General features: G+C 35.3%; 1 protein-coding gene across 1 annotated transcript in view; it reads left to right on the top strand.

The window, feature by feature from the left end:
* The window catches only part of Dtnb (dystrobrevin beta), a 228,612-nt gene that overhangs the window by 112,551 nt on the left and 102,849 nt on the right, over nucleotides 1–13,212 (top strand). Inside the window, exon 9 of the mRNA XM_026389833.2 lies at nucleotides 13,088–13,212. Coding sequence (XP_026245618.2) covers nucleotides 13,088–13,212 — 125 coding nt within the window. The remainder of the gene's footprint in view (nucleotides 1–13,087) is intronic.

Here is a 13,212-nt window from a genome sequence, read left to right as displayed (position 1 = left end):
ATAAGATGAAGGTATTGTGTCCATCTACAACCCCCAAAAATATTTTAACAAGCAACAAAAAAAGATCAAGACGAGAAGTTCTTCCAAAACTCGGCATCAAGAGCCAAGAAATAGAGTATGAGAGAAAAGTTAGGCATTTAGGATGCACAGAAGTTCCAGTGTTTAATAGGAGTTATAAGTGAAGAAAATTGACAAGAGACAGTGTTTGAAAATATAACATTCTGGGGCTGGGGATGTGGCTCAATTGGTAGCACGCTTGCCTAGAGTGTGTGAGGCACTGGGTTCGGTTCTCAGCACCACATAAATGTGAAATAAAGATACTGTGTCCACATAAAAACTAAAGAAGTAAATATTAAAAAAAAAAAAAAGAAAAAAATAACATTCTAAGTTTTTCCGGAACTGAAAAACTCTGAGCCCTCAGACGGAGTAAGCATCATAGTGATAGTAATAAAGAGGAATTCCTATGAAACACTAGAGAGAAAGGCTGGTGGTCTTCAAAAGAATGAAAATTCAATTGACAGTTACTGATTTTAAAAACAAACAATATGCAATATCTTCTAGGTGCTGAGAGAAAATCAAGTTATATTCCACTCTGTCTTTTAACAGCAAGTATGCCATAGTAGCCTTTTCAGATCTCAGTGACCTTGAAAGTTCTTTACTGAAAACTATTTAAGGATGTACTGCAATAAGGAAAAAATCAGCCCAGAAGGCAGTAAGGGGATACAAAGAAAAAGGGAGAGGCAGAGAGATCAGGAAAGCAACATCATTTCATCTAAGTAAATATTGTTTGTAAAATGTAAACTGATTTTAAATAAGTTGTAATTTAAATCAACATAGCTAGCAACGTGGAATTTGTGGCTAGGTGGAACACAAAGGGGATGAAGTTTTCCAGCAAACCTGGTTAAGTTCCAGGATATGTCAGATTTGAGCTTGGCACTGTGGATATAGAAATATATTTCAGTTTCCATTCTTTTTTTATTTTTAATATTTTCTAGTTGTTGATGGACCTTTATTTTATTTGCTTATTTATATGTGGTGCTAGGAATTGAACCCAGCCCTTCACACAGATGAGGCAAGCGCTCTAAGGCTAAGCTACAACTCCAGCCCTTCAGTTTCCGTTCTTAACGTAAAGATAATGGCTCAGGGTGGGGAAAGGAAAGTAGTCATATGAAAAAATAAATAAACAAAAATATATTTTTTAAAAAAAGGGAATGAAGATGGTGGAATGAGATGGACATCATTACTCTAAGTACATGTATGAAGACACAAAGGTGTGACTCTACTTTGTGTACAACCGGAGACATGAAAAGTTGTGCTCTATATGTGTAATATGAATTGTAATGCATTCTGCTGTCATATGTAACAAATTAAAAATTTTAAAAGAGAGAATGAAAACATACTCAAACTATCAGGAAAGGAATATAAAACATATCTTGTAAAAATATGATTTTAAGTATGCATTCAAAATTTAAGGCTAACAATAGTCCAATAGGAAGAAATAAAATAGAAAACTTAAAACTATTAGAAGAAAAACATTTAAAAAAATGACAAAACCCCATATATATGCTGCTTTAGAGATGGACAAAAACAATTGATAAATTTTATTACAAATATTATAAATGTTCTAAAATATTAATATGAGGTGACAATTCAAGGCAGTCAGCATTGGAAGGACAAGGGGGACAGTTCCAAATGATAAAAAAAAGAATTTACCAGGAATCAGTGCAAGTCTGTTTGTTCTCAACAGTATTGCATATTTGTGTATATATGTATGTATATGTGTGTGTGTAATTATTAGAGGCTTCCTAAATGATGGTCCTAATTATTCCCTCATTTCTTCAGTCTTTTCTAAATAATGCAGCCAGCTGGGCCCTGTGACGTACACCTGTATTCCTGGTAACTTGGGAGGCCAAGGCAGGAGAGCATCACATTGCAGCTCAGCCTGAACAACTTAGTGACACTGTGTCAAAATAAAAAATAAAAGGGGTGGGGATGTAGCTTAGTGGTAGAGAGCCCCTGGGTTCAATTCATAGTACCATCATAAGTAAGTAAGTAAATAGATAGTGCAACCAGATGATTCTCTTAAGCACATCAGACCCTAGACTGCTCAGTACACTGCAAGGGCTGCCCATCTTCAGGGTAAAAACCACAATCCTCATGGTGGCCTAAAGGGCCCTTCTTCTCCGCCTTCCCCGTTCCCTTACCTGTCACCTCATCTCCTGCCTTCTCCCCCTCACTCCACATCAAGCATGCTGCACTTCTTGCTGGCCCTTCAGCACATCAGGTAGGCTTGCATTTTTAGAGCTGCACTTGCTCTTCATTCTGCCTGGAAAGCTCATTCCCCAGATGTGTACATGCCTCACTGCCTCACCTCCTTCCGGCCTTTACTCTGAAGGAAGCTGCCCTGACCACAGTGCAGTAAAATTAGATGTCATCAACAGAAAGAAAAAAATAACCTTAACACACATTTAGAATTAAGAAACCACAACAACTTCTAACTTTATGGAATAAGGAAAATTCATAATAAGATTTAACAAAATTAACTGGAAAAGTATATAACATGTCTAAATCTATGCTTACATTTCACATGATATTCAAAAGAAAAATGGTAACTATATGTAATCTAGAGAAAAAAGATTAAAAAGAAATGAAACTAGATTTTAACTCTCTAAACTGAAAAGAAGTACTGATAAATCTGAAGGAGAAGGGAATAATAAAATTACCCTTCATTGAAATAGAAATTAGAAATTAATTCAATAAAAAAAAGTTGTTTGAAAAAATGGTGAAATAGATCTATTAACGAATAGTTTTTTAAAAGTACAAAAATAATGTCATAAATGGGGCTAGGGTTGTGGCTCAGTGGTAGAGTGCTTGACTAGCATGTGTGAGGCACTGGGTTCAATTCTCAGCACCACATATAAGTTTAAAAAATAATAATAAATGTACATGGACAACTAAAAAATATTTTTAAAAATGTCATAAATGAAAATAGGAATTTGGATACAGAGCAATCTTGCTTTTTTTGTGATTATTAGAGAGTCCTGTCAATGACTTTATGCTAATGAACTGGAAGATTTAAGTGAAATGGACTATTTTCCAGGAAAATTGATATTACCAAATTTGGTTCAAGAAGAATAAAAAGAATCTTAATGATACACAAGTAGGTTAAAAATATTGGAATGAGAATCACAGGTCTGCACTCCAAAGGAAGCTCAGACTAACAGGTGGAATTCCCTCAGACCTTCAAGGGGAACAGATAATTTTCATTTTATGTATACCTCTCCAGAGCACAAGAACGCCCCAACCAATTTTACTAAGCTAGTATAACTTTCATCTCCAACAGGCAAGTACAGCACCAAAAAATAAAACTGTAAGCTATTCTCACTTAAGTATATAGATGCAACAATTCTACATTTAAAAATGGAGAATTAACTTAAGCATGATCAATTAGCACTTACTCTGGATATGCAAGAATAGTTCAAGTTGCTTTTAAGATAATTGAATAGAAGTTCTATTCATTGCAGCAACCTAACTGCTAACTCCAGCAACTTGTTAAACTGAGGCATTTATACCTTCTTTCCCCAGTAACAGAGACATGCGTGCCAGATTAAATACAACAAGATTGAATTGCAGAGTTGAGCTTGAATACAAGTCAGAGAAATCCCTGGCAATCAGAATTAAACCCCAGACTGGTGTTCTAGGGGTCGGTCAGACTAGATGCTAGATTTAGGTTCCCAAGATTGAGGGTTATTGTCTAATGACACAGGAAATCTGTCTTTGGTTTACTCAACATAAGTAGAACTAATAATATTATAAAGGCTAGGACTTTAAAAGAGCTGTCTCCTTAAGAAAGAGGAACTAGAAGGAAAAATCCGCTGGCTTAGAGAAGGTACAAAGAAATATGTAACTGCCAGGCTGTGAGAGAAAAAAACAAAGTCAACTTTGAAAAACTGAAGCCATGATGTTTACTAACCAGAATTATTTAATCCAGATTTCTACCAGAGAAATTGCATGGAAATTCCCAAACCAAAAAACATTCAAGGGAAGAGAAGCCTCAGCCGTGTTGTCCAATATGGTAGCCATTAGCCACATGTGGGTATTTTAAAATTAAATAAAATTTAAAATGAAGTTCCTGAGTCACAGAAGCAACACTGCCAGTGCTCAATAATTATGTGTCTAGTGGCTGCCATACTGGCCAATGCAGAACCAGTTCAGTAAAGTTCTATTGGATACCAGTGCTCTATGGTACCTACCTACTAGAAGCAGACAAAAATCCCTCTACAGCAATCCAATTTCTATGCTCTGGTCAAATGGGGCTCCTATGCAGAAAACAATCCCTCTTGAAGGTGAGCTCATTATAAAATCTTGCAAACCCAGTCACTAAACATTCGGAGGGAAAGTCAGCAAACATACAGAAAAGAACTCTGAAAAAATGGTCCATTTAAAAAACGTTAAAGTAAAGTTAAGTATAGTTAGGAATTAAAGCTGATATGGAAAAAGGCCAATTTGAGCTTCTGGAAATAAAAAAAAAAAGATTAAACTCACTAAAGGGGTTAAATAGCCAATTAGAGATAATAAAAATTATGGAATGGGAAATAGATCTGCAGAAATTAGTCAGGATGCAGAATACTGTGAACATATATAAGGAGATAGAAGATATGAAAGGCATTTAAAGGATCCAAAGAATAGAATGAGAAGATCAGGCTAGAATCCTATATCTAATCTATTCAAGAGGAAAAAACAAAGATATTTTCAGAAGAAATCTCAACAAGTTTGTCACCAAAAAAAACATTGCTGGAGAAACAAATTAAAGATACTTAGAGGAAAAAATAAACTGAAGCAAGAAGGAAGAATTGGGATGCAAGAAGAGACGGTATATAGTGGAATTGATAAATGTGGGTAAGTATAATAAGCACCAAATGGAAATAATAATAATGGTCATTGCCTAATAATGAGTGATTTTGATGGACTTAAGACAAGGTACAGCTAAAGCACTCAGTGACTGTGACTTGGAATTGGTGGAGGTATGATTAGATGTAAAGGATTTGAAGTTCCTGGTTGAGGATAGAAATGCTGATTAAGATTGTAGTTAAGTGTTCATGTTAAAATAGAGAAGGTTCCTTCCTTTTGTGAGGATTCAGTAAGCTTTGGAATTGAAAGCCCTCCACTGAGGGGTAATTTTTTACATGAATCCCTTCAGATGTTGTGGCTTGGAGTGTAGGGTGATGCACTTAGAGAGAGTAATGGCAGTGAAGATGACAGGAATGGCCTCGAAGGCAGCAGTCCTGAGTTTTTCTATTCGGTTGTTGTGCTCCCGGGTGTCAGGGCCTGTCAGCATGTACCCTGCTGAGGAGTGTGCTGTGCAAGGAATTAGCTTGAGGCTGATGGAAAATACAGTGATCTGAGCTCAAGAAAAAAATTATTTCAGTCTGTCTTAGTGCCTGGTCCGTGGTTATGTGAGGAAAACAAGTCCCAGCCCTGGCACAGGAACACACCATGCCACGGTTGCAGCCCAAGTCACCTCCCGCTCCCCCAGTCGGTGCCTGTCTATCCAGAGGAAGCTCTGTGTCCCCCCACCATCACCTTCATGTGTTCCCACCCTGAGCCCTGGGTGTCTATGCCTGTAGCTCCTCCTCAGCTTTGGGCTGTCTCTTGAAATCTCTATGTGAACTTTCCTAAGTAATTTTACATGTCAAGGGGAAAATGACCCTGAAAAGAATTAAGATAGGCCTCTTATATGAGCTTTAGTTATTGCACTAAACTTTAATTTCTGCATCTATAAGACCGACACTGTTAACATCTAATTCATAAGACTACTTTGAGGGTTAAATGAGCCTGTGTATGTGCAAATGTACCTGTTGAGTCCCTGACACTAGTAGGTTCTCAATAAATATTACTTTCATTTAAAGAAAAAAGGGACAGTTGCTAGAAGAATCAACTCAGAAAATTACCAAAAGTGGAAGACAAAATGAGAAAAATAAAACCTAAAAAGGACAAATAATGACACAATAAGTTACAGAGATGGATAAAAATGTTAATAATGAACAAATCAACAGAATTCTCTACTTGACTAGTGACTGTTAAAAAAAAACAACTGGCTCTAGGCTGTTTACAAGAGAACTAAAAGGTAAGGACCTATGAAAGGTAAGGACAAATGAAAGTTAAGGATTAAAAAAAATATATCAGGCAAAATCTAATAAAAAAAATTTGCCGACACTATATTAATTGCAAAAGGATTTCTAAAGGATTTCCGGTTAAAATAAAATAAAAAACTTTACTAGGGAAGTTAGAATGGCAGATCTTATGTGATACATATATTTTTATCACAATTTTTAAAAGTTCTTCCAGAGATAAAAATTTACCAAAGCTAAAAGAGGAAACGAACACCTCTATACTAATATACACCTATTATTGTATATACCTAGTAATGTAAATATAAAAATTTATAAATTAAAAATTAGTTGGAGCACCATAAGAAATTGAGAAATACATTATTGAAATATGTAATTTTAACACATCTTTTACAACAACTGTTTGAACCATTATGCAAAAATGAAGAATTAAAAAATTTGTACTCAATAATAATTATTGATTGCACATTCTTTTCATATATAAAAATTCGCTACATAAAGGAAGTCTCAAAAAAGAATTAGTTGCAATAGACTGTATTCTCTGAGAAATCCAACAATAAAAAATAACCATACATTGGTTATTGAAAGTTTAGTTGTATGCAAAAAAAAAAAAAATTAGCTGTGAAATATTCCTAAAAGAACATTGCTTACCAAGACTTATACAAGATGGAATAGAAAACCCAAATAGAAGCAGAATCATTAAAGAAACTGACTTGGTAACACAAAGGAAAGAAACAAGACCGAATGACTTTTCATAAAAAGACAACATCCATTGGGATCCATTGGTAATTTGAACACACACACACACACACACACACACACACACACCCACCAACAAAATCTTAATTTAGAAGTAGAAGAAACTTCCTTAACCTAATAGAGTATATTTATAAAAACTAATAGTATCCATTATATTTATGGGTGAGATGTCAAAACTCTTTGTTTAAAGATTGAAAATAACACGAGGCTTACTATCACCACTTTTATTCAACAATCTGTTGGTAATCCTAAACCACATAGAGAACAAGGAAAAGAAATAAAGGGGTTTGAATTGAAAGGAAAGAAAAGAAAATTATTATTTGATGATGACTGTCAGTGCAGAATGTCTGGATTAACCATTAAAATGAAAAGGGATCAGATAAAACAAAAGTTAAAATAGATAAACTGCATCAAAATTGAAAGCTTTCGTGCATTAAATACACAGCAAGTGAAAAGGCAACCCGTGGAGTGGAAGAAAATGTGTGGAAATCATATATCTGACAAGGTTTAATATTCAGAATATGTCAAGAACTACAGCTCAACAAAAATCTCACAGATAGTCCAGCTGAAAAAGGAGCAAAACAATTGAACAGACATTTCTCCGAAGATGATATATGTAGATGCCAACAGGTAGATGAAAAGATGCTCAAAATCAGTGATCAGTAGGAAAATGGAAATCACCACAGTTAGCTATCACCTATACTCATTATGATGGCTACTATTAAAACACACATACAATAATAATAATAATAATAATAATAATAGTAATGAACATTGGCAGGGATGTGGAGAAGTTGGAATTTTGGGGAACTGTTACTGGATTGTAATATGATACAACCTTTATGGAAAACAGTCTAGCATTTCCTTAAAAACTTAAAAATAGAATTACCATATGATCTAGCAATTCTGCATCTGTGTATGTATCCCAAAGAATTGGAAGCAGGGTGTCAAAGAGGAATTTGTACACTCATGTTCCTGGCAGCACTATTCACAGTAACCTAGAGGTGGAAGCAACTAGGTGTCCATCAGTGGTGGTCAGGGACTGGGGAGATGGGGCAAAGGGCAGGTGTTGTTTAATGAGTGTATACTTTCAGTTCTGTAGGTTGGAGAGGTTTGGAAATGGATTGTACAATGAACATGCTTAACAGATAAACTGCTCATTTAAAAATGATTGAGATGGTAAATTTTGTGCTATATATATCTCACCATAAGCAAACAAATAAAAGAGCAGGTTTGCTGGATAAAAACTATTTATAAAATAGGAATAAATAATGAATGCATAGAGGAATGTAAAACTTCATGTTTAAAGAAGGCTCAGACAAAGTTTAGTTCACAAAGATGTCAATTCTCTGCAAAGTTTATAGATTTGATCAGTTCCCATCAAAATCCCACAAGGGTTTTTTTTTTTTAAAATGGTAAATGACAGACTGACTTCTAAAATTTAGTGCAAAGATTCAAGAATAATGATACTCTTGAAGAAAAATGTGGAGCATTGGCCTCTGAAAAGATAAGAAGAAGCTATAGTAATTAAATCACTGTGGAACTAGTACAGGGCTGAAATAGAATATCTAGCAGGAAAGAACAGAATTTTATTTAATGGCATTAAGGCAGTGCCTTATGCACATAGGATAAAAATGGATCTCTCCTTATATGTTAAAAAATCAGTTCTAAGTAGAATCAAACTTACATATGAAAGTAAAAACTACAAAACTTTAGAAAACAATGTGGGAGAGACTCTTTATAATCTCAAGAAGGAAACCGTTAAGGTACAAAAAAAGCAAAAAAAAAAAAAAATTAAAGAAAAGTTACTGGTTTGGGACTGCCCAAATTTAAAGAAGGCTATTCACCAAAAACATAATTGTTTGAGAAATAGTCCTAAAGCAAGAATTGTTTGTACAACATAACTTTCTTAGGGTTAAAATAATAAAAACATAAAGAGTTTTTACAAATCTACCAGAGAAAGACAATCTGTGCAATACTATGGCAAAGACAGGAACAGGCCTTTCACAGAAGAAACACAAATAATAAGGGTTGGCCAGAATGTGGAGTTTCAAGAACTCTCTCACACCTCAGATGGGAGGGGAAAGTGTGACCAATTTGTAAAAACAAGTTGGCAATACTTTGTTAAATTGAAAGTGAGTAACCGTTTGATCCAGTAATTTCACTCTAAGAAATTCTGACACGTGGACACCAAGAGACACAGACTAGGACGTTTATAGGCGTGTTATGAATGATAGGGAAAAAAGTGGGAACAACCCAAATGTTCACCAGCCGTGGAATACATACATAAATTATGAGTCATTAAGCAATGAAATACATCAAGCAGTAAAGCAAGTGGATTAAAGTTATAGTTATCCACGTAGGTGAATTGTAACAATTTTTATTGAAAAAAGCAAGTTATAGAAGAATATATGTATATGTGTAGGTTTTAAACAGTCTAAAGATATATTATTTATACATAATTGCAGAACTAGTAAAATTCAGGAAATAATTAACACAAAATCCCAGCAGTGATTGCCAGGAGAGGAGAAGGTGTGGGAGTCAGGTATATTGGCATAAGGGTGCACAAGGAAGCTTCAAAGTGACCGTCATGGTTCTGTTTCTCAGGCAGAATAGTGCAAGGTGAATATTATGACTTTGATGTGGTTTATGACTTTTAAAACTCAATGGGCACTTTTTTTTTTTTTTTTTTTTTTTTGGTGGTGGTGATGGAGATTGAACCCAGGGCCTTGTACATGTGAGGCAAGCACTGTACCAACTGAGCTATATCCCCAGCCCGTGCATGGCACATTTTATACCTTTTTTGATACATTTAAGAGAAATGTAACCTGTAGTAATTTTAGAGATAATAGGAGATGTTTTTAAATTAGGTAAAATGAATTAAGGTGTTAAAATGCAAAAAGATTGATTTAATTTTCTAAGTTAAGGCCTCTCTATTCTAGCAGTTTTAAGAGTGCAAATTCAGGGAGACTGTAGAGACCTAAGAGAACATCTCTGGTGTGGTAGTGTAAAGGAAGTGTTGGAGACACATGTCCTGGACCTGGATTGGTTTTCTTCCTCTACCACTCCCTTTCTCACTCCCTTAAATATTTAGTTCTTTAATTACCAAACCTGTCCTAGGAGCTGAATAGACAAATCAGGGAATGTACCTGTCTTGACACTTACAACATTTTTTAAACTCTTGCTTAGAGACTGATAATATTATCTTCCTAAACTAACTCATCAAAATTCACTTCAGGTACATATTATAATCACTCTTTGAGATCTTTTTAGATAAATCCCTGTTTATATGTTTAGACAAACCTAATGAAATGCACGGCTTTAAATTTTTTAATCTGGATCTATATCTTAGATAACAGCCTAATTCTTACATATAGTTATTCCAATGTTGGGTTTTTTTTTGTTGTTGTTTGTTTGTTTTTGGTACTGGGGATTGAACCCAGGTATCCTTTATCAGACCTTTCTTTAAAATTTTATTTTGAAACAGCGTTTTGCTAAGTTGCCCAAATTGTGATCTTCCTGCCTCAGCCTTCTGAGTAATTGGGATTACAAGCATGTGCCACTATGTCTGATGCATTCCAATTTTTTTAGTTATCCTTCTCATATGTATCAGTTGAACCCAATATATTGATTTTTAGCTTTATATCTATGCTTTTTAGGCTTGAAATTGGATCTCATCTTAAACTTTGACTTAAAGCAGTATTTCCAAGATCATCACAAGCATACTGCTAAGAATATCAGGGACTACAAAGGCAAATACTTTTTAAAAAAAAAAATTTATTTTTTAGTTGGACACAATACCTTGTTTTATTCATTTTTATGTGGTGCTGAGGATCGAACCCAGGGCTTGCATGAGCTAGTCGAGTGCTAAACCGCTGGGCCACATCCCCAGCCCCACAAAGGCAAATAATTTTTAATAGTCACCTAGTTATTTTAATCTTTCTTATAAAATACACTCATGAAGCCTGTGATTGCATGGCTGTTATTTCTTAGATGAAGGCAATGTAAGTCACACATAGACTGCATGAATTCATGGCCCAAATGGTTCTCAGATACAGCAACAAATCATGAAATTGTGTGGTTTATACATGTAATATTTAGTTATAAAGGTGAATTAAAGCATTCATTTGATTCCCTTTGGTTGTCTCTTACTTGTAATTTTCAAAAAAAAAAAAAAACCAACAAAACTCTGATGTGGTATTGCTAGGAAAAATCAATCTAGAAAATCCTGTTTGGATATCATATTCTGTTGTAGAAACCGCTCTAGTAATGCAAAGATGGATAAGATGTGGGTCCTTCCCTCAGAAGCACCAGCCTAATAAGAATAGGCAAGTAAAATAAAACCTGACACAGCATGGTATGTGCTTTAGAGGAGCATGTGTAAGTTGATAGGTAGCTTGGGAAGGCGATACTGACCATGGAGAGCAAGGGACTCTTCACTGAGGAAGGGGCACTTGGAAGCAGGTTTAAAAGATGAGCAGAAAGTTTACAGTAAGACAGACTGGTAAAGGGACACCTGGGAAAGGCACATGCCAAGGTACAGAAACCTAAAAGGACAAGCGTATTGGGTTAACTATGAGCAAGCAGCTCGTCATTGGAGGTGAGGGTTGAGGACCTGATATGAGGGTGTCTTGAGGGTGTCCATGTGGAGTGTGATCGTCTTTTCTTAGATCTTATCCTCTACGGCTTATCACCCTGTGAGAGCTCTTAAGCAGAAGAGGGTCATGTTATGTTCTCTGGGGCAGTGCAGAAGATGGCTGGTTGTTGGGCAAAGGGAAGTGGGAAGCAGTTGGGGAAAGATTCTGCTTTGTTTCACTTTTCAGGATATGCAGGAAGCTAGATTACATCTAGATTTTTCCTAGAACTTAATTCATCGAAGGAGATAGTGGTAGGTGATTTGCAGCCAACATTCGAAGTTTCTGAAGACATTGGTATTATTCAGTCTATTGTAAACAAGTATTAATTAACTTTACCTTATATTAAGAACAAAGAGATTTTTATTTATTTTATGTTTTGACATTATTTTTTAGTTTCATTGTAGTCAACATTATTGGGCCTTTTTTAAAAAAAACTTATATTTGGTGCTGAGAATTGAATCCAGTGCTTCACACACGCTAAGCAAGTGCTCTACCACTGAGCTACAACCCTGGCCCTTATTTTGTATTATTTTACTATAGGAAGCAGCATATAAAAGTCAAGTGGAGATGTGGTATTGATGAGGAATTTAAGTGGCACATTCTGTAATAAATTGCAGAGACAGTAGAAAGAAATCTTTAAACTTTTTTTTTCTTTTTTGCAGGTAATAACCTGCCAAAATCTCAGATAATGGTGTTATTTAAAGGGGTTTGAGTAGACAACAAAATCTTATGTGAATAGCCTCCTTTATGAGTTTTAAAAGGCCTGGGATTGTAACTCAGTAGCAGGAGGTCCTGGATTTGACCCCCAGCACCAAAAGTAAAGTATAAAGAAGCCAAAAAAGGCAAACAGAGGCTTTAGAAATGTTTTGTGTAACTTAATTTTGTTGCTTCTACGACTATTTACTGTTAAGTCTTAGATTTAATAACCTTGGGATTTCTTGTTTCTGTCTTTCAGAGAAATGGTTGGTATACCAACTTATTTTTGTTCCTTTAGTATATCATAGGTTTGATGCTGACCTGTGTATGTGAGTTTGTATCTGCCTGTATAGCCAAACCCTTAATACCAAATTTTCTGTCTCTCATTTATTTGCAAGTATTCTGACATTTTGGGATGTGTCTCAGTTAGCTCATTTGCTAACATCCATAAAGCCACGTGGTCTTAGCATTATTTTAACCTTTGAGTATTGCAGCCATCAAAAAGTTCTGACTTTGATGAGGAATTAACTTTTTAACATTTCTCCAAAAATAATCCAGAAGCATCAAAAGAGCAAATTCATTCCAAGGGCATGCAGTGATGGCCAAGAGGAAAGTTAATGTTAACTTGATAGTGTGATCTTAGAATAGAAATGAGGGAGGCCACAGAAATGAAGGAACCCCAGTGACCTTGGGACCACTGCAGGTTCCTTCCTGCAAGGCCCAATAATGTTGACTACAATGAAACTTGATTTGTACTTGAAAAGATACTTTCTATGCTGTTGTCACCAAGTTCTTTTGAAGTTCTTTATCATTATTTTGAAGAGTTAATTCCTTATTTTTGTTTTATTTTTTACTTTGACACAGAAATCCCCTGCAAAGAAGCTGAGCCATGCAATTAGTAAATCTTTGGGGTGTGTGCCCTCCAGAGAACCCCCACATCCTGTTTTTCCTGAGCAACCAGAGAAACCACTTGACCTTGCACATATAGT

The sequence above is a fragment of the Urocitellus parryii genome, chromosome 12 (genome assembly GCF_045843805.1).
Source record: "Urocitellus parryii isolate mUroPar1 chromosome 12, mUroPar1.hap1, whole genome shotgun sequence".
NCBI lineage: Eukaryota > Metazoa > Chordata > Mammalia > Rodentia > Sciuridae > Urocitellus > Urocitellus parryii.
The sequence above is the reverse complement of the archived record's forward strand: the minus strand, read 5'-3'. Positions and strand labels throughout refer to the sequence as shown.